This window comes from Trachymyrmex cornetzi, unplaced genomic scaffold, assembly GCF_001594075.2.
Source record: "Trachymyrmex cornetzi isolate Tcor2-1 unplaced genomic scaffold, Tcor1.1 scaffold67, whole genome shotgun sequence".
Classification (NCBI taxonomy): domain Eukaryota; kingdom Metazoa; phylum Arthropoda; class Insecta; order Hymenoptera; family Formicidae; genus Trachymyrmex; species Trachymyrmex cornetzi.
In genome coordinates, this window is record NW_017299992.1 from 789,231 (window position 1) to 814,796 (window position 25,566).

General features: G+C 35.7%; 1 protein-coding gene across 3 annotated transcripts in view; it reads right to left on the bottom strand.

The window, feature by feature from the left end:
* pot (zona pellucida domain protein papillote) overlaps positions 1–25,566 on the bottom strand; it is a 35,567-nt gene continuing 10,001 nt past the window's right edge. For all 3 annotated transcript variants that reach the window (XM_018517071.1, XM_018517073.1, XM_018517072.1), the window contains exons 2-6: positions 17,083–17,171; positions 5,120–5,456; positions 4,331–4,487; positions 3,180–3,549; positions 1–2,482 (exon numbers count right to left, since the gene is read on the bottom strand). In XM_018517071.1, the coding sequence (XP_018372573.1) occupies positions 344–2,482; positions 3,180–3,549; positions 4,331–4,487; positions 5,120–5,456; positions 17,083–17,091 (3,012 nt within the window). In that variant the 5' untranslated portion in view covers positions 17,092–17,171 and the 3' untranslated portion in view covers positions 1–343. The remainder of the gene's footprint in view (positions 2,483–3,179; positions 3,550–4,330; positions 4,488–5,119; positions 5,457–17,082; positions 17,172–25,566) is intronic.

Here is a 25,566-nt window from a genome sequence, read left to right on the forward strand (position 1 = left end):
TTAAAATTTTAATTGTCTATATTAAGAATTTGTGTTAAAAAATTGTCAATTTTTCGAAATTATTATTTGGATATAATTCGTGTTTTCGCTATTTATAGCGCTGAAAATTGAACTCAACCGGTTCAAATAACCGATTTTATTGTACATAAAAAGATTCACTGCTCAAAAAAGACGATCTCAAGGTTTGATTTGATAAATTGCAAGTGGTACGTGTTGACTCTATTATCAACTTTCATCTCTAATAATTCTATTCAGACCTTCGTCGAGATTCAGGAATCATCTCCGTACCTAAAAGATTTGAGGTGAAAACCGAGAATCTCTCTGTGTTCTGTTTTGGAAGCGTTCAGATCTGCATCTCCGGCTCGGAATTGTTGTCATTAAACCAATCCGAGGCCCTCTGACTTTCTGTCACGCGTACGTTGAGCTCCCTTTCGGTGTATCGACTCGATCTCGTGATGGACGGACCTCGTCTGTGCTCGTCGAAGGAGGCGAGGACCTCCATCCTGTCACCTCTTCTGATCGGTCTCGGCGTCGTTTCCACGGAGCTGACGCCATCCTCCGCGTGTTCGGATGCCCATGGTGGCAGAATACCAGAAGGCATGCCCCAGTGCTCGGTGAATTCCGAGCCCGATCTGGCCAAGCTGGGTTGGCTGAGCGATCTGACCAGCGAGTCCGCACCTTCGAAGGAGCTCAAGCTGGTCAGGTCGTCTCTGTCCATCCGGGCGAAATCACGGACGGTTATCTCGGACATCGATCTCAAATCGGCCTCGCTCCCAACTCCGGCTCCTCGCGAACGAATAGAACCGCCTAGTCGACGTGGACGACCGACGATCTGTCCACCGGTCATGGTCGTGGCGGATTGCGATGTCTGTAGATGATGACTCTGGGTACCTAGGGTGCGCGCCGAGCTGCCTCCGTCGCTCTCGTATTCGTACAGAGTAGGAAGGGAGGATCGTCTGGATCTAGTATCCCATTCCGACGATTTGGACCGCTTGTATCTCTGCCCATGATTCTTCCCGTGACTGGAGGACGAGGTGGAGCCGGTGTGCATCGATGGCGGACTCAGGATTCGGATGATCACATCCCACTTCGCTGGCGGGAACAAATTGATGTATCTCGCATCCTTGCGTATCAGCTCGTAATCTTCTTTAACCACTGCCTCGGTTAACAAGGTCCGCAGCGTGCTTTCCGTCGTGATGATTTCGCGCCACTTGATACGCTCCTCGTCCGTCAACTCGGTGGCGTAACGCGGCTCCAAGACGCGTGCCAACCTAGTGTACCAATCAGCATCGGCGTCGTCGAGGGATCGGCGCGTAGGTGGTGGCCGGCATGGGATTTCAGCGCGCGTGGTATAAGTCGGTTCGATGTTTACGTCCGGTTCGTCGTCTGCCAGATGATTCGTTGGCTCATTCGTGATGGTCAAGTTGGAGGCCGAGCTAACGTCGGAGAAGTTCTCCCATTCCGGCGGTGGCGGCGGCAAATTCTCCGTCGGATAATTCCTGATGGTGACGTCCCACTTGAGATCCGGCGGCGGTTGAGACCTGGCGCGATACTCGGTGATCTGGCGACTGTGACGCTCCACATCTTCGATCGTCTTCTTCTCCGTAACGGTACGTAGGAACACATCGTCCACTTCGTGAGTCGTGATTTCTGGACGGCGAGGCGCAACTACCTGTGGCTCGACCAGTGGTTCGGTCATCTCCTCGCGCAACAAACGGTGCTCGCGGTGCTGAACGGCGGTGTGAGTAGTGGTGGTGGACGTGGTAGGCACAATTGGCGGCGGCGGCGGTGGGGTCGGCGCTAGAATGCTCGCTACCCGGTACTTGGCATGCGAGGCGTCCGTCACTTCCGTCAACGAGCGAGTCTCGGTGAGCTCGGTGTTCAGGGAAGTCAAAGACCTCGGCCGACGGATCTCGTGGTGCAATGGCGGTTGCTCGGTCGTCGGCGACGGGAGTTTCTCTTGGATCACGGTGGTCTCTCTCTCCGCTTGTTTGCGTAAAATCCTGGAGTAGACTGGCGGCGTCTGCTGCCGAGAGATGGTCGAGACAGGTGACACGCCTCCTGGTGGTCTGTGAAGCTCGGGTACGTAGGAGAAGGTCGTCATTCGATAGGGTGCGCTTTCAAGAGAGCGAGAAGTCTCTTCTCTCTCCAGAATGGTCGTTAGATTTCTCTCGAGGGCGATACTCGCAACGTCAGATTCCGACGGCAGTGGGCTCGGCGGCGGAGGTGGTGCTCTCTTAACTCTCATCTGCACGTCGAACTTGGGTTCGATCGGAACGGCTACAGGATGTCGCGGCACCATGATTCTTGAAGCATTCGCAGCTGTCATGGAGGAAGTTTCCACTTCGGCAGCAACTGTCTCTGAATATAAGGAGCTCGAAGCACGCATTTCCACTTGACGTTGGACCTCATGATGGTCTATGAATGCCTTATTATCATAGGATCCGGCGGAGGATACGGGTAACGAACGTTCCTCATCCACCTATAAAAACAGATGAACAAACAAATCGTAATGTATTTATATCGATTATGCAATTGTCTTTTTTTATTTGATATTTTTTACTAAGAAGCTATCCAGAAATTGATGTCTCTTTTTTTATAAATTATCAAATAAAAGAGAAAGAATTCTATTTTCGGTCGAAGCGAAATCTTGGTGCTTAATAATATTCATATATAAATTTGCATTTTTCGGTTCTATAAACTGTGCGCTGATTCTGTTTGTCAGGCTTGAAATGCTTAAAATTTATTATAAGTTATATTAATCGTTAATTTAATAATGATGCTAATACATTAACACTGCAAAGAACTTACTGTGAAAAATATCAAAATTTAAACTTGGGATTTTCTTTTTTGAAATTTTTTTATGTTGTAAAATGATGTGTAATAATAAAAAATGTACACTATTAAATTTGCAGTGGAATAATAATAAAACGGACATTATCTTATTTAAACAATGAATAGATATTAAACAATTTATTCAAACAAATTCTGCTAATTTGTACAATTTGTTCAAATAAATTTAAATAATTTATATAGCGGTTAATTGAGACAACGACAATTTAGGAGCTTTATACATACAGTTCGCTGTTAAAAGGATTAGTAGCGGTGCTGTGTTTTTATATTTTTTCTAATATATTCTGTGCAATCATCCGTCTTGTTAGACAATTATTGGGCCTCACCTCAGAGTGACTTTCGCTCGGGTAATCACTTGGCAATGTGTCCGAATGATCGATCACCAGATTCGCCTCGCTGCCGGAAGTAGACACGGCGGTCGCGTGAAGAAGAGCGTGCGCCCGTGGTATCTTCAGACCCTCGAACATCGTGATGTTACTCAGAGATGAGCCGGAGAGCTTCGTTATCTCAGAACCAGTGGCGCTTTCGAACGGATGTCGATGGACCACACGCACGTTTCGTCGTTTCAGACACATGTAGGAACAGCCAAGACCGAGCAGGAGCAATGAGAGGAACAAGATAGCGCAGATAATTAACAAGATCTGGAAGCCTTTCAGCGGTGGTTCGGTTACCGACGCGGGCGTCAGAGTGGCCATTCTGCGGACGGAAATCAGATTAGAGCAGGATGTACGCGATTCTGGATGAGGAGATTGCTGCAAACGGCATCGATATTAGATGCCGCAGTTAACCGTACACGGTGTATATCTCACACCTATCCGTATGCGTAACTAGATTGCGGGAGACAAAGGCGTGCATCGTCACAGCACGTTCTGAATACAGAATTACTTTTTTATTCAGTTCGTTCGACGTAGTGAGAAGGCAAACTCAGCGATATTGAACGCGTTCTTCGCAAATATTTAAGATTAGATAGTGGAAAGAAAGTTTCATTAAATGTTAATAATACACTTTTGGATTAGTGACAACATTCAAGTCAATAATATAATGATAGTAATTGATGAATTTTTTAGCAAAAAAATAAGATATCATTTGGAAAATGTTAATCATAATTGGATTACTTTATAATTATTTTAAATATATATGTATGTATCTATTAAGACTCATTTTTTATCAAATTATATTATTAATTATGATGAGATATAGCATAAAAAAATAATTATCTTGAATATCTTCTAAAAAATATATTAGAAAGAGATCGCGTTTTGTGATAAATTCGATATCATAATACGAATCAGTACATTTATTTGAAACATGAAATTAATATATAAATAACTTATGCATGTAATTTGATAAATTAAAAATTATAATATTCGGTAAAGAAATGTTCCAACAAATTTTATCGTTAATTTTCACTATATTTGATAATAAATTTTTCGCGATGAGAATATTAACGAAGAAAATTTTAACACAGGATTCTTACATGCTTTCTGGCGGTTTAGGAGGCGCCGGTGCCACGGGTGGAGGGTATCTGCATACTATAGTGATAACCTCATCTCCATCCATTTCTAATCCAGGATGAAAGCGAACAACTACATTATTGGTGAACACGCGCAGAGGATCCTGTTTTGTACCGCATCCTGAAATGTTAGATCAATTTCGATAAGAAGTTAAATTTGTTTCGTAAAAATGAGAACACTTTAAACAAGCAACTTCAATAAGCAACAAGTAGGATGATTATATATAAGAATCAGAAACAAAAAAAATAATCCGTAGAAGTAAAACCAAAACAATTAAATCAGTTTCAAATCGTCGAATATTAATGGATTTGTCTTAAATGAAAGTTACATTACGTTAAAATTATTTAACATAAATTGAATTTAGAACAATCATATTACGTATTTATGATTTACTATTCTTTTTTTAATTGAGAAATAATGTGTAGAACTTTGTTTATCTGCACTCTATTTATATGAATAAGTTTGTGCTTAGTTCCAAATATACGAACTCATATCTAAGCTTTTGTTATCCAAATTATGCACGATCGTAGTTTTCTGAACTCAACTTTTATCATCAAAATTAATAAATATTGGTATGGAAGATGAGTCTTCATTATTTGAATCACTCGGAACAATCTTTTGTCCCTCGACAAGTTCGGATAAACAAAGCTCTACTGTAAATCTCAGAATGATAAATATATTCATCCTTTTTATCATCATTTCTGTGAAATTATGCCGCGAGGTTAAATGTCGAATTGAATACAGGGACATACCTTTCAGGGGTAGTTCCAATTTAGCGGTCGTCGCACCTCGTCCTTTGAATATGCAGGCACTGTTACGATCAAAGTCGGCATAGGCCACTCCGTAAAACGGTTCCTCAAACTTGAGCTCGACCTCCATGCTACCCTGGCCGCAGTTCAAATAGGCTTTCGTTCGATTCAAAAATATAATCGGCGAGATGTCATCCAATTTGGTGACTTTACCGTCGAGGACTGTGCTCGGCGGAAGTCCCGGCTGATACTCGATGCTGTTGCCTTGCGACGCATAGTTGCTCTGGGACAACGCAATCGGAATTGCCGCCCAGAGCAGGAGTATCAATTTTGGCAGCATCTATGACGAAAAAAAATAAAATCAATTTTTCAAAAAATTTAATATAAATAATTTAATGGGAACAAAATTATTATAATAATATTATCAAAGAATAATGGTGTTAGAGATTAAAATTTCCGTAATTAATTGTAAGTAACTTTAATTAAACAAGACAGAATGGCTGTGTTCAGCAGAGAAAATTGACCAGTGAACAGTCAGTATAATATGATTTGTTCTTGCCTTTAATTCTTTGCTCGATCTAAATGTAGAAATCAATTGTATTAAAGAATCACTGAGCGTTCATTGATCAGTTTTCTCTGCTAAACGCAGCCAATGTGATATGTTAGAAGATCTAGAAAAAATTAATGAGTTTGCACTTTCTTATTTTTTTACTCTAAAATATTCCTTTTTATATAAAAAAACACACAATAATATCATACATGTATTATAACGTGATGTATATATAATGTCAGGATATTCTTCAAGAATAATAAGCTAGAAATCATCATTTCTTAGACTTTTACGACCTAAATTGACAGTTACAAATCTGTAATAATTTCACGATGACTGGATTTGATTATATCGTAAGATGTGGCATCACATCCATTTCGTAATTAGTCTAATTGATGTTCTAATGAACTCTAATAATAAATGCGACATTGCATGTATAATATGCACTACAAAGATCAGTATCATTTTCTCAGGTATCATCTAAGAAGCGTGAGGAAACAACTCGACTATCCACATTCCCACGAACGACTTTTAGAACGTAAGTTTTCCTTCATATATCTCAGCTACGTCATTGTTTGTACGCATCGCTCACGTGGGACTGTACTCGTAGATAGTCTGACCACCGTAATGCATGTCTCATTCTTTATACAAGGTGTATCACAGAACTCGCACACATTCTCTTTAAATTATAAATATTAATAAATACTATACAGAAAAAATGGTTTTGCTATCTAAAAATTTAGCTAGTTACAGATCTAAAAATAATATTATTAGATTATCAAAATATCTCATAGAGGATGCTCAAGCTGGAACATTAAAACTTTTTACAGCATTGTTTGTCTTGCTTGAGTTTTCTACATAATTATTTTGATGGTTCAAAATTATTTTTAGATCTGTATCCAGCTTAATGTCAGCAAAATAAATTTTCCCGTGTAAACAACACCAAACTACTGATTTTTTGTGTGTGTTGTGTCGATATCTTTTTTAATTACAAAAGTTTGAAACACGCTCGTAAAACTAACGTAAAACGATTTGCTATATATCTTTTTAAGAAACATTTAACTTGAAATATACTTTGTCGTCGTATAATTTTGATTTAAAGCTAGATTATGTAGATATTTAACTTCTTAAAAGTCGTGAAAACTCACGATAACATCCGATCGCGAATATTCACTAGTCAAAGATTAATACAAAATTTATGGAAAAAGTTACGGCTAATGGAAAAGAAGAACTAACGATTTTTTTTCAGTACACCTTGTACAATACCGCGCAACGTCATCCTTCTCGAGTTACGACTGTAGTTCTACTCAACTAGAGCGGAGAGAAAGCCGTTATTCGTCACGATATCTCCTTTCGAGATATAAAAGGGATAAACGTGGGTTGTGATCTTCAATGTTCGACGTACCGATATAATCTCGATCGCGTCGAAATTCCGCTACCAGACGATAAAGTTAAACGTTCCGCGAAGTTACTGGCAAGTAATTGTCGAACGTAACGGTCGCAATTTTTCTATTCTTTTGTAACGCAAACGCGACCTTCGTTAGAAAAAAAAAAAAAAAGAAATACAGACGATATATTACAATCGTAATGATATACGAAACGATTATATCCGGCGAGTCGACTGCCCCTCACTTCGAGTGCTCACTTTAAGATACTGTTACGCTCACCGCCGGTAATTGCACTAAGCAAACGTACAAATTATAGGCATTACCGCACTTGTGTATAAAAATGTATATCGTGCGCCTGCGTTCGCGTTGCTGCGCCACAATGCCTGTGTCTACACGGCGTGAACGCGGCACGCATGTCGTAAACGCCAGACGACGATACTCGGCAGCGATAATAGATTCACGCGGAAATGCGTGAATCATTTGGCTGCCGTCATCGTTGCCATCGGGAGAGAATTCGCGATTTCGCGTGCATCGGGCATTACCGCTGGTTCGCTGAAAACTGGACACGCGGTAAATTATTCGCCGTACATTACTCCGCCGCTGTTTAACTGCGCGTGAGAAACTCGTCGTATAACTTACGTCGCACTGTCTTGCACGCTCGTCGAATCGAGTGAGAAAAATGTTTAAAAAATGATCAAAACACTGCACTTCCTCTTAATGTACTTCCTCTTAAATTTGTAACGAGAATCCTATCTGTAGTTTTGTGTCTTTGTTATTCGAAAATAAAGAGAAATCAAGAACTCGAGCAGTTTTAAATAAATAAAAATAGACGTACGATTCTGACGTTGAGGATAAAAATTAAAGAGCACAAATATTCACGAAAAGAATGGTTTTGCTTAGTAAAAATGTAGCTAGATACAGATCTGAAAATAATTTTGTTAGGCCATTAGAATGATTACGTAGAACGCTTAAGTATTATTAATGATAACGTAGCAAAAAGTTTTTACATTCTAATAGGTAGTTTGAGCGTCCTACATAATTATTTTGATAATCCAACAAAATTATTTTTAGATCCGTATCTAGCTAAATTTTTAAATATTCTTAACGTGTAAAGCGTACGTTATGTCGTGTGTGGTTTAATTCTAGAGATTAATTATAGAATATTACAAATATTAATACGTGAATATTAAAACACGACATCGTTTTTTAATTTTAAACGAAAGTTGACAAAGGAATATCGCGTAAAATACGCACATCGAAGTCCTTAACAATGTTTATACACGTGTCGATCTGTCTGTTGTTGATTTTCACAGTTCAGATGATATTGATTTTTATCGTTTGACTGATTTTATCTTTTGATATCTTATGTATAATAAATATTACATACATAATAATCAGCAAATATTAACATAATTATTAACACCAAATTTTAATAAATAAATAAACTCTTTTATTTGCAAATTATTTAATAATGTCTGTAATAAAAATTTAAATATATAATAAATGAAAGAATCATTCTATTTCAAAATAATGTATCTACGCATAAATTTAAATATAAAATGTAAAATTTATTTTCATTTTTTATATAAAATATAGTGACTATAATTTATTATTATTACTTTTTTGTCAAATCTTTATGTCACCGGAATAATGAAATTGCGTGACTTTAATAAGGTCAGAAAACATGCATCACATTATCCACGATGACGTTATTTCATTTTTTTTATTTATTAAAATTGCAAAAGAGTTCTTAGTTTATTAACATCACGCAATATTATTCCTTTCGTAAAAATTTAGCAAAAGGTAACAATAAATTCTATTACTTCACATAGTAATAAATTAGTATTTTACCTAGTAATAATTAACGTAATTTTACAATCAAACTGACTCTTATTCTTCAAACAAACGTATATAGATATTAATGCACGATAGTCCGTGAAGCAGGAATTTAAAAATCCAAGGGACAGACATTTATATCAAAACGTTAAAAATTTCGTAGCTAACGGATTGCCTAGTATACATGATCCTTCGCATCATATGGCTCACTGTTTACACGCGATTACCTTGTGTCATTCGTGCGGCGATACTCCAGCAGGCAAGTGCAACGATGCGATCCGCTCGGTGTATTATTATCTCTCGAAACCCGATTATCCCTTGCAAATAATTACAACGTGAATACAAATCAAATAATAAACTTGCTTAATTAATACGACTAACAGCTGTGCCGACAAGACGATTATCTAAGTAAACGTTTGGCGCGATTTATTCATTTAAAATAGAAATTCTACCGACAGAAAATTGCAATTATAAATTATTTCACTGTGAGATTTACGGACAACGAATATTTTCTTAATGTCTACATTGAAATATAACTTTCTTTATTAATTAAACTTTTCACCGATATAATTTGCATATGTTCTTTATTATTCAGATCGAGTCGTTATTCAAGTAACCATGTCACATTGATTATCAATAATTAATCTGTAAAAATATTAATAATTATTTAAGGAATATTAATAATTGAAATTCGATTATTAGTAATTAATCTGATAAGCAATACATTCTTGATGTTTATTTGATGATGTACATACCGTGTGTTATTGCAAAATCGAGCATTTATTATCGTCGTGTTTATGGTTGTCACTTTTCAACTAGTATTTCCTGCTGGAAATCGATTATCATTGCCGAAATTGTTACTTTTTTGTAGTAGTCTGTGCTCTCTTTAAAAGAGAGGTTATCAGATTTGGCCTTCCCGAGATTTCTTTTGGAAACCGAAGGAAAAATCGATGCATTTATTTCGAAAAAAGTAAGTAAATTCTAAAACACTCTCGAAATTGTAAACAATTAAAACATAAAAATGAGAGTTTTAGTTAGAGCGTGGTAATTGGAGCGTTAAGTAATTTGTGCAAAAATGTTCTTTATTAAAATTACTTGGTTGAACGTTCCGACTTTGAGTCATTTTCAGCAACAAAATAAAAGGTCAAACGTTCCCCCGGAATAAATATCGTCCTATAAGTTATATTTTTGATACATTGTACATTGACACATGATTGGTCAGTCAAGTACAAAACAAAAACCAATTGTGGGAGGTCTCAATACTTTATAAAATGTCACGATACATTCAATGATTACAGTGATTGAATAATTAAGTTTAGAGAGAGCTAGCGAAAGATGATTTATACCCAAAGGTTCCGAGAGCGTGAAATTAAAAAAAAATTATCGAAAAATTTAGAACAGCGTTAACCGAAGATTTTATCCATCTAGAATCCCGGAAATCTCGAAGATTCGTTAAAAACCGAGAATTTCTCTCTGGCTAAAAATCAAAGAGTTGACCCGTGGTAATCGTGGTTGTCATTCGTGCGATAAGAGTCGAGCGAGTAAGCAAGTTGCTCCGCATCATTACCTCTCGATTACGCAATTGCGACAGGTACATATAAACATAGAGAACGCGAGCAAATAGCGATTATCGTCTCACGATAAAGCATATCGATTCATTCAATTGCGGAAGGAAACTCGAACTGTAAATTATCGTTTCGCGATATTTACGGGCAATTGTTTCTCCCGCGACGCTCAGATTCGAATATATCTCGCGTTGCGCGCTTCTAATTTTTTGCAATTAAACATAATTGCATTTTGAGACATAAATCACCGCATCCGAATCACCGGAGCACGTGCAAGTGATTTAAGCGTAACGGAAAACCATATTTTAGCAACTGTTTATTAATAATACATGTTCCTCTCGTAGAATTTATACGTTTGATTTTCAATCCATTGTGTCTCGTTTAATCGTTATCTCGGTTTTATCAATCGGCAATATCGACAATATCAAGCTGACGAATTTCTTGATTGCTAGCGAAACTAACTAGTAAACATACCGACTCCGAATAAAGTAACATTGCGATGCGTTTGATTAGTGTACGTTGTCGTCGTGATATATGAAGTGTGGTACCATCATTTGGTGTATATTATATATTTGTTAAAATAAAAATTCTCATTCTCACGAGACATTGTCGAATCGTAACTTGGTGTCATAGTGTTGTTGCGTTATTTATCTCGATATAATAAAGCACATGTCTCTACTGATTCAAAAATACCGTGCAAAGTGTCGTATTACGATTTTGTGATAATTGTAATTAATTTGTTTTATGTTTTTGCAAACGAGCGTTATAGATATTGCTAGAAAATAACAAAAGAACGGATGATTATGAGAGGAGAGGGAAGCTCGAAGAGGCATTGAACGTCAGCGGAGCGATCTACAGAGTGAATAACTCATTATTTATTATTTTATTTGTCTTACTGTCGGATTTAATCATTTATGACTGCTTTATGCGCGATTGCTTGTGCAATTATTTCCCGAAATATTGGTTATTTTCGGAGCTGTATTTTAATTTAGACGTATTTGTTCTTTACAGATCAATGTAGCGTTATAATTCTGTTGTTGCGCATCGTACCGGTGAGTAACGTATTTTATATTCTTTGAAATTGAGATATAACGGATCTGTGAAAAAGTTTATCGGATATACGTAAAATGCATATACATAATCAGAAATATAAGAGTATTACAAATATAATACGTACTTCCATAATACATTCATTACTTCTTTTTAATAGTTGTACTAAAACAGATATTTAGCACTACATTTAATTCTGAAACTTATGTTATGAAACATAGGAAATATTTCATAAATTCAATAAACTCGATAAAAAATAGTAACAAGATAAAGTAATTTTCTATCGATAAAAATATTATCATCCTTTTTTGCTAAGCATATTGCACAAGATTTTCAGGAAACATTATTGAATACCATAAAGGCATAATATATTAATAACGATATTTGGATAATTGATCAAAGATACTTTAATTAAATTTGTTTGTTTGCAATATGGATAAATAATGAAAAACAAAGAAAAAGAGAAAAAATAAAAATAGAATAGCTAAAATGCAATATTTTGGAGTTTAAAGTCTTCATTTAAATTCTTCCATGTTCTATTTCATTCCTCGATATGGAGAAATTCCGATTCTCATCGTGGAAATGGACTTGGCAAGTGCTAGTGGCTTGATAAATGCTGCAACACGCGTTAAAAATTTTAAACAAGCCTCGTCCAATATCAGTCGCAATCAGATGTCATCTAACCTTCTCCTATCTTATCATTTGAAACGAATTGAAATGTAAGATATGAAGCATTGAAAGTATAAACTCTCTACATGATAATATTAATTAATATTTGTTTATAACTCGAGCACAATTGTAATGACATCTTGATATATTTTCATATAAAAATCTTTGTCTCTAATTCTTAATTTATTAAATATGCTATTATAGAATATCGTATGATGAATAGAATATCGTATGGTTGTGAAACATCCTGTGCAAAAAAGGATAAAACAACACGTGAAAGTGAAAGACGTAGTTCGAAGGAGCATTATCGCGCTATAAATATGCAGAACGGCAGCTTAAATGTCGAACTGGCTATCAATCGTTAGTAAAAAGTAAAAATAGATTCGGGTTATTTATGCTGATACTCATCCTTGCTCTCAAAATAAAACTTGCTATAGGCTTAAATTGCGGTGAGTGCATAATTCAAGAGTAATCGATTAAAGTGACAGGTTATAGAATGGGCCATTTATTAGTGCCAGATTCACGTTCGATAGAGATAGTTACATTAATTAACGATGGATGTGCTATATATAAACTACATCGAAATCGAAAGCGATTAACAAGATGCTTTGAAACGCATGATGGGCGTTTAACATTTATAATAAGTTAAGAAGGAATAACAAAAGATACAGGCCATCTCATATTTATTGACTCTTATTTCTATTGATGAATTATTCAACAAATTTAAAGATTCAAGAAAAGATTAAAAAATTCAAGAAAACATTTCAGCTTTTGTAATTTAATATAACTAATTAAAAATTAATAATTTTGTATGAATAGATAAAATTCCTTCTGAATGAATATTCTTAATATATTTGAAAAAGAAACAAAAAAATTGATACATTTTTGGAAGAAAATCTAATTACCAAGAAGGTCTTCGGAATATCTTCAATAAATCTTAATTTATTAAGATATCAAGTGTGAAATGTTCAACAGTTATGACGAAGACGTTTATTTAATTTTTTTCTATATATCTTTTTTGTACTCATCATTCTCTTATCAGGCGACACACATTATAATAATCGCTCAAATTGTTCCGTAAAATCACAAATGGCAGGCTTTCGAAGAGCAGTTTGTTAAGGCTCGTTAAGACTTTACAGTTTCCTAGTCATTCGGAGAGAACCTGAGTCCTCAATTGTGAACACGCGGAAAGTAACGCGCGAGAAATCACAGAAGAATCCCATGGCAATTGTAGCGTTTCCTGCTTCCTGCATTTCCTTTCTCCGAACGTGCTGCAGCGGATCGCGCGCTTACTTAATTATTTAATTGATGCACTATGCAGGTGGAAAAAGAACAGTTAATAGGAAATAACAGTGCGCGATTTAATTGGCGATGTATCACTTTGGTATTATTCGCCCGCGCCGTCTTGCATGTTGCATTAACATATCGCGTACGAGAAGTTTTATATATACTATATATATATATACACACATATATGTATTTATGTGTATATCTGTGTTTGTATGTGTGTGTGTGTGTAAAAGTCGAAGAAAAGAAAAAAATCTCTTAATGCAGAACTGTACGGCAAGCGCGCGCTAAATCATATTATAGTCCCTTCAGTAATATTACATTTCCCAACCTCCCGTGGCTGCTGAGAAACGAGGTATACTCGTGCGATGCTTTAAGAAGCCCATTACGCAAATAATTTTATGATCCTTAATTATTCTCGTCCTCCTCGAACATTTGTCTTCGACGGCATCTCGAAATTGAAAATAACAGCCCTATTACTAAAGCTTCAATCATGTCTTTAATTCTATGGGAATGGAAGAATGAATCCCTAACTAAGAACACAAATTATCTATATCTTTACACGGTGCAGAAAAAATTATATGAACAACAAGGCACGCAACAAGAATCACACGGTTTAAGGGTAAAATGAGAACAAAACAGATGCAATGAGAACAAAAAGTTTCATATTTTTTCTTAAAATATTCCCTATAGAAAAAATATTTCACTTTAATTTTTATTCAGTTTTATTTTTATTTTAATATCGTAAAATTTGCAAAGGTATACAGATAGAAAACTTTTATCTTCTGCTTTTATCCTTTATTTTTTATTTTTTTAGCAATATGTATATTGAAACAAAAATATCTTGATAGAGAGTTACAGTAAAATACATATTCAAAAAAACAAAATTTTAATAAAAGTGATCAAGTGAGATCGTCTTTAATTATTATGAAAAAACACGTGATCATTTTTAATTATTAATTATGAATTATGAATCAATCAATGCTAATACGATAGTTATATCATAAGAAATAAGTTTTTCAAGAGCAAAAGATATTCTTATGAGACTGTTTACGTCGCTTTCCAGACGAAAAATAATTAAGAATGAAATTGCGTAGAGGAGCCTTGTCTTAACCGTCTCGAGGCTTTCCTGCGCGAATCGCCGAGGCTACCCTAACGGTACAGTGTTCCTCTCTGATAGAACTTATTTTCGTAGAAAAGTTGAGTCATGCCCTTTCTGCAACAACTCGCTTGCGTTCCGATGCAACGTGCGGGATTTTATTGCGACTCTATCGTGTTTATCCATCAGCCTCAACCCTTTCACGTCACAGTGAGATGTTGAGATACGTTTGGCACAGCCATTATCCGCTCAGCAGCGAGACCATTAAAAAAGATGCGATTGATATCCGGTCTTCCGCTGGCGCAATCTCGACGCTTTCTCATGCGGCCGACTACCGTGTCCGGTGAAAAAAAAGAGCCGTAAGAAATTTTCTAGCGCGGCATTATGCCTCAACAATAAGCTAAATTGTCGATTTAACTGGATAAACTCCATAGTTCACTTACTATTGTAACGCCGCACATTAATGCGTTATGTGATTGCAAAATGGTATCCTTTTAACACGCGAGAGACGCGCGTCGCGCTGAATCAAAAGTTACCTTTACATAATTCACAAATCGCAAAATGAAGATTTGTGTTTTGCGAATAGCGATCCACACATAGACTCGACTGGACTGTCACGTTAACTTTTATGCTACGGCGACTGCATTGATCAATGACAGAACGGCAAAAAGTAGCCGGAATGAATTTTATATTTTCTTATTTTTATCAGAATCCTTTTTATAAATTTCCGTGATATGGAAAATATCAGACGCATAGTAAGAATTTCTCTAATCCGATTTTAAAATATCACAATCCGAAATTAAAATATCAACGCTTTAGAATGTCTCACCGCTATTGCAATTTATTCATTACGTGCGGTTTTTATTTGCGTATATTTTACGTAACACATTCTAAAAAATATCAGTGTGAATTTAATCTCCATGCGGTGTCTATATAATTCTACTGCGCTGGTGTTAATTAATATTAACATAAAACATGGGGTGCATTCCGTTTCACGCATGATGCGCATGACGTATCATTTTATCTTTTTTTAATATTCGGTGAACAACAAGGATAAAATGATATATCATGCGCACCATGCGCGGTGAAACGGAATGCATCTATGGTATGTGGATTTCATTATATACCTCTGATGTTTATATCAACATTATGGATTTAAAACCCATGCAGAAAAAAAGACTATTCTTAAATCAACTATAATATATATACAAGCAAAAATATTATAATCTTGCTTTAAAGATATCAATGTTGATTTGATTGAATTTGTATTGATATAAGATTTTTAATTAAGCAAGTCTTGAATTAAATGCGAAGTAATACTTGCATCAAGACAAATTTAATCAAATCAAGATTGATATCTTTGAAGCAAGATTACAATATTTTTGCTTATATATATGAATACATATTATGGTTGATTTAAGAATAGTCTTTTTTTCTGTGTTGCATGGTGTTAAATCCATATCATATTGGTATAATATATTAATATCAACACCAACACGGTGAAAATGATATAAATACCGCTATTGTTTAGAACGTACATCATTCTGCGTGTTGCGAGTTACATTTTGCGGTTAGCGAATTATGTAGATGTAGCTTAACTTGCCGTACGCCACCGTGTCGATGTAATTCCCCCAAGACCGAATTAATTTCTTCGATAAAAAGATATCCTGGCCGGGGGGGCGTTCATTATTTTTGCGCGTGTTGTGCGTCGGCGGAAACGAGGAGCGGGGAAAAGGCGCGAGAAAAATCGTAATAGGGAAACGTCCCGTGGTCGTTCCACGTCTTTTCCTCCTCGTCGGATCCCACTCTCGCGCGTCTAACGATGACTGCGGTAAATCGTGATGCAGGACCGCGAACGGCGCGAACGGCGCGAACGAAGGAGAGTCTCGGGCACGCTTCGATGCGCTCGCGCCGCTGGACCGGCTGCACCGTTAGCTTCAGCCGCTCCGCACTCTTACATGGTAACAAAATACCCGGTTACACTGACCGCCGCGCGTCGTGGTATCGTTGTTTATTCTGGAACGCGAATTTTCTATGAAACGCGACGGCAGCGACGGATGTTTTGCCAGACCCCCGACGCGTCCCAAGAACGATGACAGCCCGTTAGCCACGCTAACGGTGATTAGCTCGGGATTCCTGCATCTATTTAAATATCAGGATTTATACAACAGAAATAAAATATCTACGGATTACAACGCGAATAAATTTATAGAGAGATGAGAATTTATACTTTGAGCCTGAGTAACTCGCAGGCAGATGCGAGGCCAACTGAAAGTCGCTCTTCGTTCCGCTTTTACTAAAAAGTTTCCTTTCATCTGTGGAGTTTCCTTTCATCGTTTACTACACTCTTGAGATTCAGCGTCTCTTTTAAATTCCTGAGGTTGATTGTAATTTACTCCGGGAGTTCGGATTCGGGATCGGTTTCAGACATTAAAATTCCTTTATGAATGCAGCAATTTTAATGTACTTAAAAATGAATTATCTACGAATCGAAGTAACTTAATTGAGATATCCAGACGTACCTTCAACATTTTAGCCGCTCACTGATTTGCAGATCCCGTCCCGATCCTCGTCCCTCGTAAGATTTAAGGTTGACGCATGGCGCGCTGTCCTGAAATGACCGAAGTAACATTACGGAGATTATTTAGAGAAAGTTATATCTCGTCGGAGCGTGAAATATGCGGACGTCGCGGATGAGACGCGTGCGCGTAAAAAACCGCGATCGACGGCTGATAATACATGGTGAGTACAAACTCGCGACATGCTCCTACACGGCATAAGTGTGCGAATTTGTGGTCATCCCGCATAATCAATAGGAAATGAATAGGGAAGGAGGCTGAGAGATGGCTCGAATCCGTTTTCACGCTTCGTCTGAATGTAATCTCGAGGGGGCTGTCAGTTCGGTTTTGGAATTTCACCAATAATTCAGCTTCCTCTGTTATTTTATGGATGAACTACCACGAATCATAAGTCAGAGAGAGAGAGAGTAGGAACTTCTGCCGCAAGGATTAATTGATCTAAAACCATCGAACCGTATCGCTATGCTGCGTGTTTTAGCAGTTTCCTTATTCGGAGTAATTAAAGGCATGATCTTTTTTTTTCTTCTTTTTTTTTTTACCACCAAAACACATTATCGGAAATACACAGTTAACACCTTATCGTTATTGCATTCTGCGTTTCTAACGTGCGCTCCAGCATTCTTTATGGCCTTCAGGGCGAGTTTCATTAGGCTGTACTCTATAATTGCGGTTGAGAATGCACTCTAGCTAAACGTAAAAAGAAGAAGATACTCGGTGAAGATAGATGAAGAGTGAGATTAAAAGATATCAAAAGATTTATGATGAGACGCTTAAGAAATCCTGGCTAGATCAAACTTTACTTTACTATCATTAGCGCAAAAAGCGTGCTGGCACTGTTTTAAAAATGTGCAGTCGCGAAAACAGCGAGGAAAAAAAAGCTTGTAAACTTTCCAAGTTACAATGTCAAATTTAATGTAACTTTTTACATCATCCGGCCCACTTTTCTCTACCGAGACAGCTTGATGTAATCGATTCTACGACAGAGTACGTGCGTCGCCAACCTTGGCCGCTTCCTGTCATATAAACACATACGCGTAATCACGTACACATATGCATTTGTTGACTCTCGTCGACCAATTTTTTTTAAATCAGGCACCATGCCATCGACATTGTTTCGGGCAATGGCACGTGATCGTTGTATCAATTACGGCTTTGCGTGCGGATACATGGCTTGAATATATTCGTGTAAGCCGCGCGGTATGTTCCCGTACTTCGCGATATAATGAAGATCATCAGCGAAAGAATTCACGAAGGCTTTCGATGATGGTCAGGTCGAGAGATGTCCCACGCGATAACGCCAACGCGATCCTGCATCGCGTCGCCTTGTTGGCGAAATGTAAAGCGGACGATGTATAGTATTCTCGGTAATTGTGGATTTTTATATATTAGAGATACAAAGAGATTTAAATTTTATTGAATGCGAACGTAGATGATTAAATTCCTGGAATTTTAAGTAGTAATTTTAATTCGGTAAATTTTAAGTAAATTTTTATTTTATAATTTTCAGATTTAATTATTAAAAAATATATAAAATTGTAAAACCGCGCACTAAAAAATAAAGGTTAAGAATTTTATTACTATTTAAAATTTTATTATTGTTATATTTTAAAAAAGTAAAATTCTAGATTTGCAAGAAAATCTGTGAGAAGAAAATATGTTTCTTTCTCGGATAGAAACATTCTGTATTCTCTGAAAGATTGTGCATCTAATTCGCTAACTAAAAACAGCTACAAATTTTGATTAGTGTTTAAAATTAAAATTGAATCTAAAAAAGATTCGTATAAAATTGTATGTTTAAAAGGTTATTTCTTGCTTTCTCCTTCAATTCTTTTCTATTTCATTTCAAGTAACAAGAAATTATATTTATATAATACAGAGCTGCGTATTATATAAAATATCTTAATAAAACAGTTCTGAAAGATGTTATGTAAAAATCAATCTTTCTATTAAAGTATCGATAAAAGATTCATAATTTTATTATTTATACAATATATAATTATCTAAAGTTTGTGCAAAAAAAATTCGAGAGAAGAGATAAATTTAAAAAATATTATTAAAAGCAGAAAAAAGAAATGCGAATTAACTTAACAAGTATTCACTATAAATACTTTATTTAAGGAGACTTTCTCTATAAATGCATTTATGTAAATGTGGAGAAACTTTCTCAAACTAATCAGTCGAGCGAAAAATACTACTATTTCGAAATAACATATACAATGCATCTTTTTTAGATAAATGCTGAGATAAGAAAAATCAGTTTAAAAGCGTGAAATGTAAAACTGTCAAAATTGATTCCCTCGACAATTTGCATCCAAAAAAATATTTTGTTGCTCCAGCTAGAATTATTGCTGTTTTTTGTATTTGATAGAAAATTATGTATCATACGCATAGAATTTATAGCATAAATCTAAATTCTATCTCTGTCATCTATATGATTAGATGCAATACATATCCAATATCGTAGTACTTGCTAGAAATTTGTCTATTTTAGCTAATTTTTCGTACTTGGATAATTTTCGCTATAACACTGAAAAATATCACTTCTTTTGAGTGAAGTAAATCACGCGTACGTATTAATCATCGCTTTTCCTCTTAAAATAATTCCCAAGAGCTATTTAAATAATTGAAGGTCTACGTGTCGTTCGAGTTTATTTCTGCTAGGAAACGATGACAAAACTTTTCTCATGTGCTTGTAAACACGTCGCTGACGGGATTACTCACGGATGTCGTGCTGTAGCAGGGTGACTTATACTTTTCCGCGGAACTATTACATAAAAGTATCGCCGGGGCGGCGACGATTCCGCACGGAATGAAAAGGAGAGGTGCGTTCCATCACGTCGGATACCTTGTACTACAAAAACGGAAACGCGTAGAGAAACAGAAACAGAAAGAAGAATCGGAAAAGAGAAAAGAGGATGACAGATTTATGTTTGATATTCGTGCGCGCGCTAGCAAGAATCTCTTTTCGAAGACAGATGGAAGGACTCGTATATTATGGTAGACACATGATAGCAACGATGCGAAACGACATCAGAGAAACAAAGCGACGAAAAAAGCAAGAGAGACGTAATCATTTCACAACCTCGACCTCGACATTATTGCAATTTTTCTTTTTTTTTTTCTTTCTTTTATGAAAACATCACGTATTTTGGGGAGAAAATCGTTGTGATTTTTTAAAGTAATAGCGTAATGAAGAAAATATACAAAATTAAAAAGAAAACAAATGATTGTCGCTACAATTTGAAAGTCAGTAAAGTTTATTATTAGTTGTTTGCTTGCATTTCATAAATATTTTAAGAATCTATAAGCTTTGTTCACCATATTTTGACAGGTCCACGTTTAAATGTGGAAAAAAAAACCAAGAGAAAGTATATATTAAAATTAAAAAAATGTCAAGGTTAAACAAGAATATAATTAAAGCATTTTGAAATCATTTGAGAAAAAGCAGAATAGATAATTATCCTTTTACTTCTAAAACGATTCACTCCAGACTTTTTTGTTGATAATGCAAAATAAGGCGATGACGTTAATATATCTAGAGAAAATATGCAATATTCACATAAATATCTAAATATGCATAAAATTATGTCTCACTTTATGCGAATAGAAATTAAACATGTTTACGTGCGTTATATAATGTTAAAAGAAATATTAACGTTTAATTGCAAAGATAAGTCCTAAATATTTTTTTGTTTTTCAATTCTGTTAATTTTATTGTGATCTCTTTACTAAACATAGCTTTAATTACAAAACAAGATATAGATTTGCATTTTATGTAAAAAAAATTAAAACAAAAATAGACGTCGATCCAGTTTGCTAACCCATCTCTAGCATCTCTTCTCACTATTTTCGATTACGAGACGCTTAGCAAGCGCGAACTTCCTCCGTGTCTCGTTCTTAGAAGCAAGGTATGACGTGAACGTCCAGTCACGCCGAATGTCTCGATGTCTTTCTGCGATCGAGCCTTTTAAAGTCGAACCAGTATCGGATGGAGACAACAGCGATCTCGTTGCGCAAAAGCCGCGCGCAAAGTCTCGACTTTCACTGGCCGCGCCGCGCCGCGCAGAGTACGCGTGCGCGTGCGCGCTCGCGCTCGCGCGCACGTGCGTGTGCCCTTGCACGCTGTCGCACACGCGCGTGTATGCACGAGCGCGCGCGCGGTTGCGTTCGTCGCGCATCGCTGGACGCACGAAAAGTAGGAGGATAAACGTAACCGGCAGATTAAAGGACCGAGAGGCGAACCAAGAATTATACCGTAGCTTATTCACTGTATGCGAGTGTGCGTTGTAGATCCTTTTTGATTGGTCGCTCTTACCACGATACGGGCTTACAGAATTCAGTTTTTCCTTTTAAGCAGATGTCCAGCTAAAATATCGGATTAATTAACATGAAACGAGAAATTATTGCACCGATCGCGAGAAGCTGGATCTTTCTGGATCTCACGAAGGGATTAAGTACTGAATTTCAAATGACAAATGGATAATCTATCCAATATTTAATCTTTTATTTATTCGAAGAGTACACAGAAAGCTAAAATACAGTGATTTTAAATTAAGATCGAATTTGCTGCGTTATAATCATGTTATTATGAATGATGAAATATCTCAGAGAATAAATTATTTCCTATTATTAAATTAATACGCAAGAGAAAAATATTCGTAACCTTGATTTGAAACAGAGATATAAATGGAAATTGTCCTAACAAAATAGTAGATGATAGTAGATGTAAAAATAATAAAATATAATTGAGAAGAATTCGTTATATCCATGCGGAAAAACAAAAGGACAGAATAACAAACAGGTTAAGAAGAACAAAAAAGAGAAACGGAAATAACACGGATTATTCTGAGTGAATAAATTGCAGTTTCCTTTTTCCAGAATCGCGAAACAGCCTACAACTTCTTCCATTCGCGGTAAAAAAGGAATGACACGCAAAGATGCACTCTGTGATGCATAACAATGCACAATTTCTTGCATGTAATTTTGAATAAATATAATATATTATCGAAATATTCCTGTAAATACGCTCGAAAAAAAATGCAGTAATGCGTTGCCATGTTAAAAAAAGAAAATAAGAAAAACGACGTTATAAAAGAAAATAATGATAATATATATTATATTCTTTCATCAATATTATCATATTTTTAATAGTTATTTTTAATCATAATCAATTGTAGTAAATTAAAAAATAAATTTTATATATAAGTTCATTTCAATTAGTATATTTATCACTGTTTGTTACGTAAAATATATCAAATATGTAAAAATTAATTAAAACAAATGTACATTGCAGTACAAATAAACTTTTTTTACTATCAAATAAAAAATACATATTAGAAATCGTTAACCGTAATCTTCTTGCAGCCAGCTTTCTCAAAAGTTACTTAATACGGTTAGGAAGTTATCATCCTTTATAATTAACTGCGATTTTTATATATCGTTACCCCAATAATCAATGACGATTAATAAAACAGGTAACAGATGACTATTTAAAACATTTTCCTCATAAAGGAGCAAAAACATTGAAATCAGGATATTGCTCGTTATCGATCTCTGCAGCAATAATAAGCATGTTTGTAACGCCTTGTGGAATAAATATAAAAAGCTTGTTACATTTGCGATATTTCTTTGAAGGCGAGAGGACGGATAAAATCAGAGCATAAATTGTATATCGTTTTTCAGAGTAATAAGTATGTCGACAATAAAACAAATATAACAAGTTATTATTTGAAAGCTGTTTCTTGAAAGCAGTAAAAATTACTTGAAAGGGCTGAAACACTATTCCATTATCGATCCTTCCAGTCGTGTATCAACGACTGCTGCATAACGATCGCGCCGATCTTGTCTCGCGCCTTGTCGTGTGCGTCAGAGAAACGGATATACAAACGGGATCAGATAGGAGAGAAGAAAACCGAAATATCAGAGGGACAGCTGTGGACTATGCTGTCTCGTTGCAGCTGGGGATTATAGCAATCACACTTTTGCTATTGCGAAAGTGTGTTCTAGCTCGAAGTGAATGGTTGCAAAGCTGCTGCGTCAGGGACGTAGTGTGATGTATGTATAGAAAGAAAATAGATCGCATTTTCGCGATCACCAATTACGAACTGAACAAGTTGCCTCTAGAAATAGAATGGATTTCGAGCAAAAAGTCCTGGCGTATCTAATCATTTTCTATTGACTGATATATTTAAAACGAAAGTGAAGCACAAAACTCAATCATCCTCTTACACACACATATGTTGTGTGAAGTGTGTCAAATATGTAAAATTAATTAAAACAAATTGTAGCATAGATTGTAACACAACTTGTAACACAGCTTTTTCGAAAGTGATTGAATATTTAATTATTAAGAAGTTATCGTTCTACAGTTAACAATGTTTTTTTTATAAATCATTATCGAATTTACTATAGAATATATGTGGCAAAATGATAATAAATCTCATGAAATTTTTATAATAATAAATTTGCTTTAAAATCTATTTCAATAGGATATAAATAATACGTAATCCATCATCAATAATCTTTTATCATGATGTCTGTCGATTATTATCTTTCATCATTTCAATTACGTTCTATTAAAATACGATAAAATAAATTTATTATTACAAAAATCATGAAATTTATTATCATTTTGCATATATTCTATAGTAAATAATAATAGTCTACGGGAATAAGATTATGTCCATCCTCTCCCCATATTGAAGCATAAATTTCGAAATGAGAGACATGTAAAATTATCTTGGTCGCAGAAAGATAGTTTTCCATATTTATGCGTTTGCAAATAGGTCGCTGTACAGCAAAACGAGAAATAACGCACGATAGGCATATATAATAACATATATTAATGCATTTCAAGTATACGATTAACGTAAGTCTAACGCAGAACTTACAGTTTCCGTCGGATTGCGTACGACAAGCAAAGGGAATGTGAGCTGGGAATTATGAAACATAAGCTATTGATAAGATTCGCATAATAGTCGCCAAAGGGAAAAATATTTATTACCGCGAGCGCAACGCGCACGGTGGCCATTTTCTGTGCAATTTTTTAAATTCATATTAATGATATGCTATTAAAATCTTTTACGGTGCTTATACGCAGAAAGTCACTATTACATGCGAATCGCAACGGTCGCACGCGCCTCCGCGCACTTAATAATTTCATCGCAAATACTTTACCCACGAACATCTATATTATACGTCATGGGAATCTGCCTATCGAGCTTACGGATCTCACAGTGGCGAAGTTGTACCCTTGTTGAATCAATTATCCACGATTGCGTCTGCCGCGATTTCTAGTCTGCATTTATCGACATTAAAATCAACCTGCTATCACTTCTATTAATGACTCGTATACACATACTTGCTTTGAAATAAAATTTATTTCAATAGAAGTATGTATGCGAGAATTGAAATTTATTTTATTTTATTTTGACTTGAATAAAAGTGTACCTAATATGTATAGAAAAGTTAAAACATTGATAATTTTTAAGATAATGGAATACGCGATTTATATTCTTATATAATAAAATAAATACGCGACTTATATTCTTATATTATAAAATAAATTTCAAATCGAAAGAATTGTTTCAGTCTTTCATGCATGTTGAACATTAATTTCGTAATTAAAAAATTTTAAAGTAGTATAAAGAGTAATTTTCTACCAACTATCGCCTCTCGAATCTTAGAAACTGAATAAAATTTTATAAATTGTGCAACGTAATTAGCAGCAGTTTAAGTTAGTTTCTCTTGTTTACCTGTATCGTCGATAAACAGATAGTTAAAAGAAGAGACAAAAAATTAGCAACACAGATTTTTAGTTATGCAATATTTCGTATATAGAAGTATATATATGTTAATATCGCGATTAAATGCAATGACTATTTATTAATAATACCTTTGTGTATTATTAATAAATTGTAAAATTTCGCAATATATTGCGTATCAATGTTATTTACATTACCAATTAAAAAAAAAAACAATCATTTACAAATATAATATTGTAAACAATAACAACATTCTGTATCGATACTTTATTAAAATTAATCCGAATATAAAAAAAGTTCATGTTTTGCATTACAAAAAAGAGATATTTTTATGAACTGCAAAGGCGAGAGAGTGTGTGTGTATTTTAATTCATATTTAATTATTACGGGTCAAGTTTTATTCCTCTACAAATTTAGAATCAGAATCACTTAATTATTTCGCCGATTTTCCAGTACAATTTCCCCAGCGAGGAACGCGCGTATCACATATAACATCCACACCTATGCGAGGCGCGTAAGCGGCAGTGAATAAAGCGACCGTGCCCCGTCCCAATGACGTCATCCTCGCCGGATCCAAGATGGCGATCGCGCGTTCGCCAGGCGAAATCGACAGCGGGCAGCGGCGGCGGCAGCAGCACCGGTTTTCGAGGAGGCGGTACCGCCG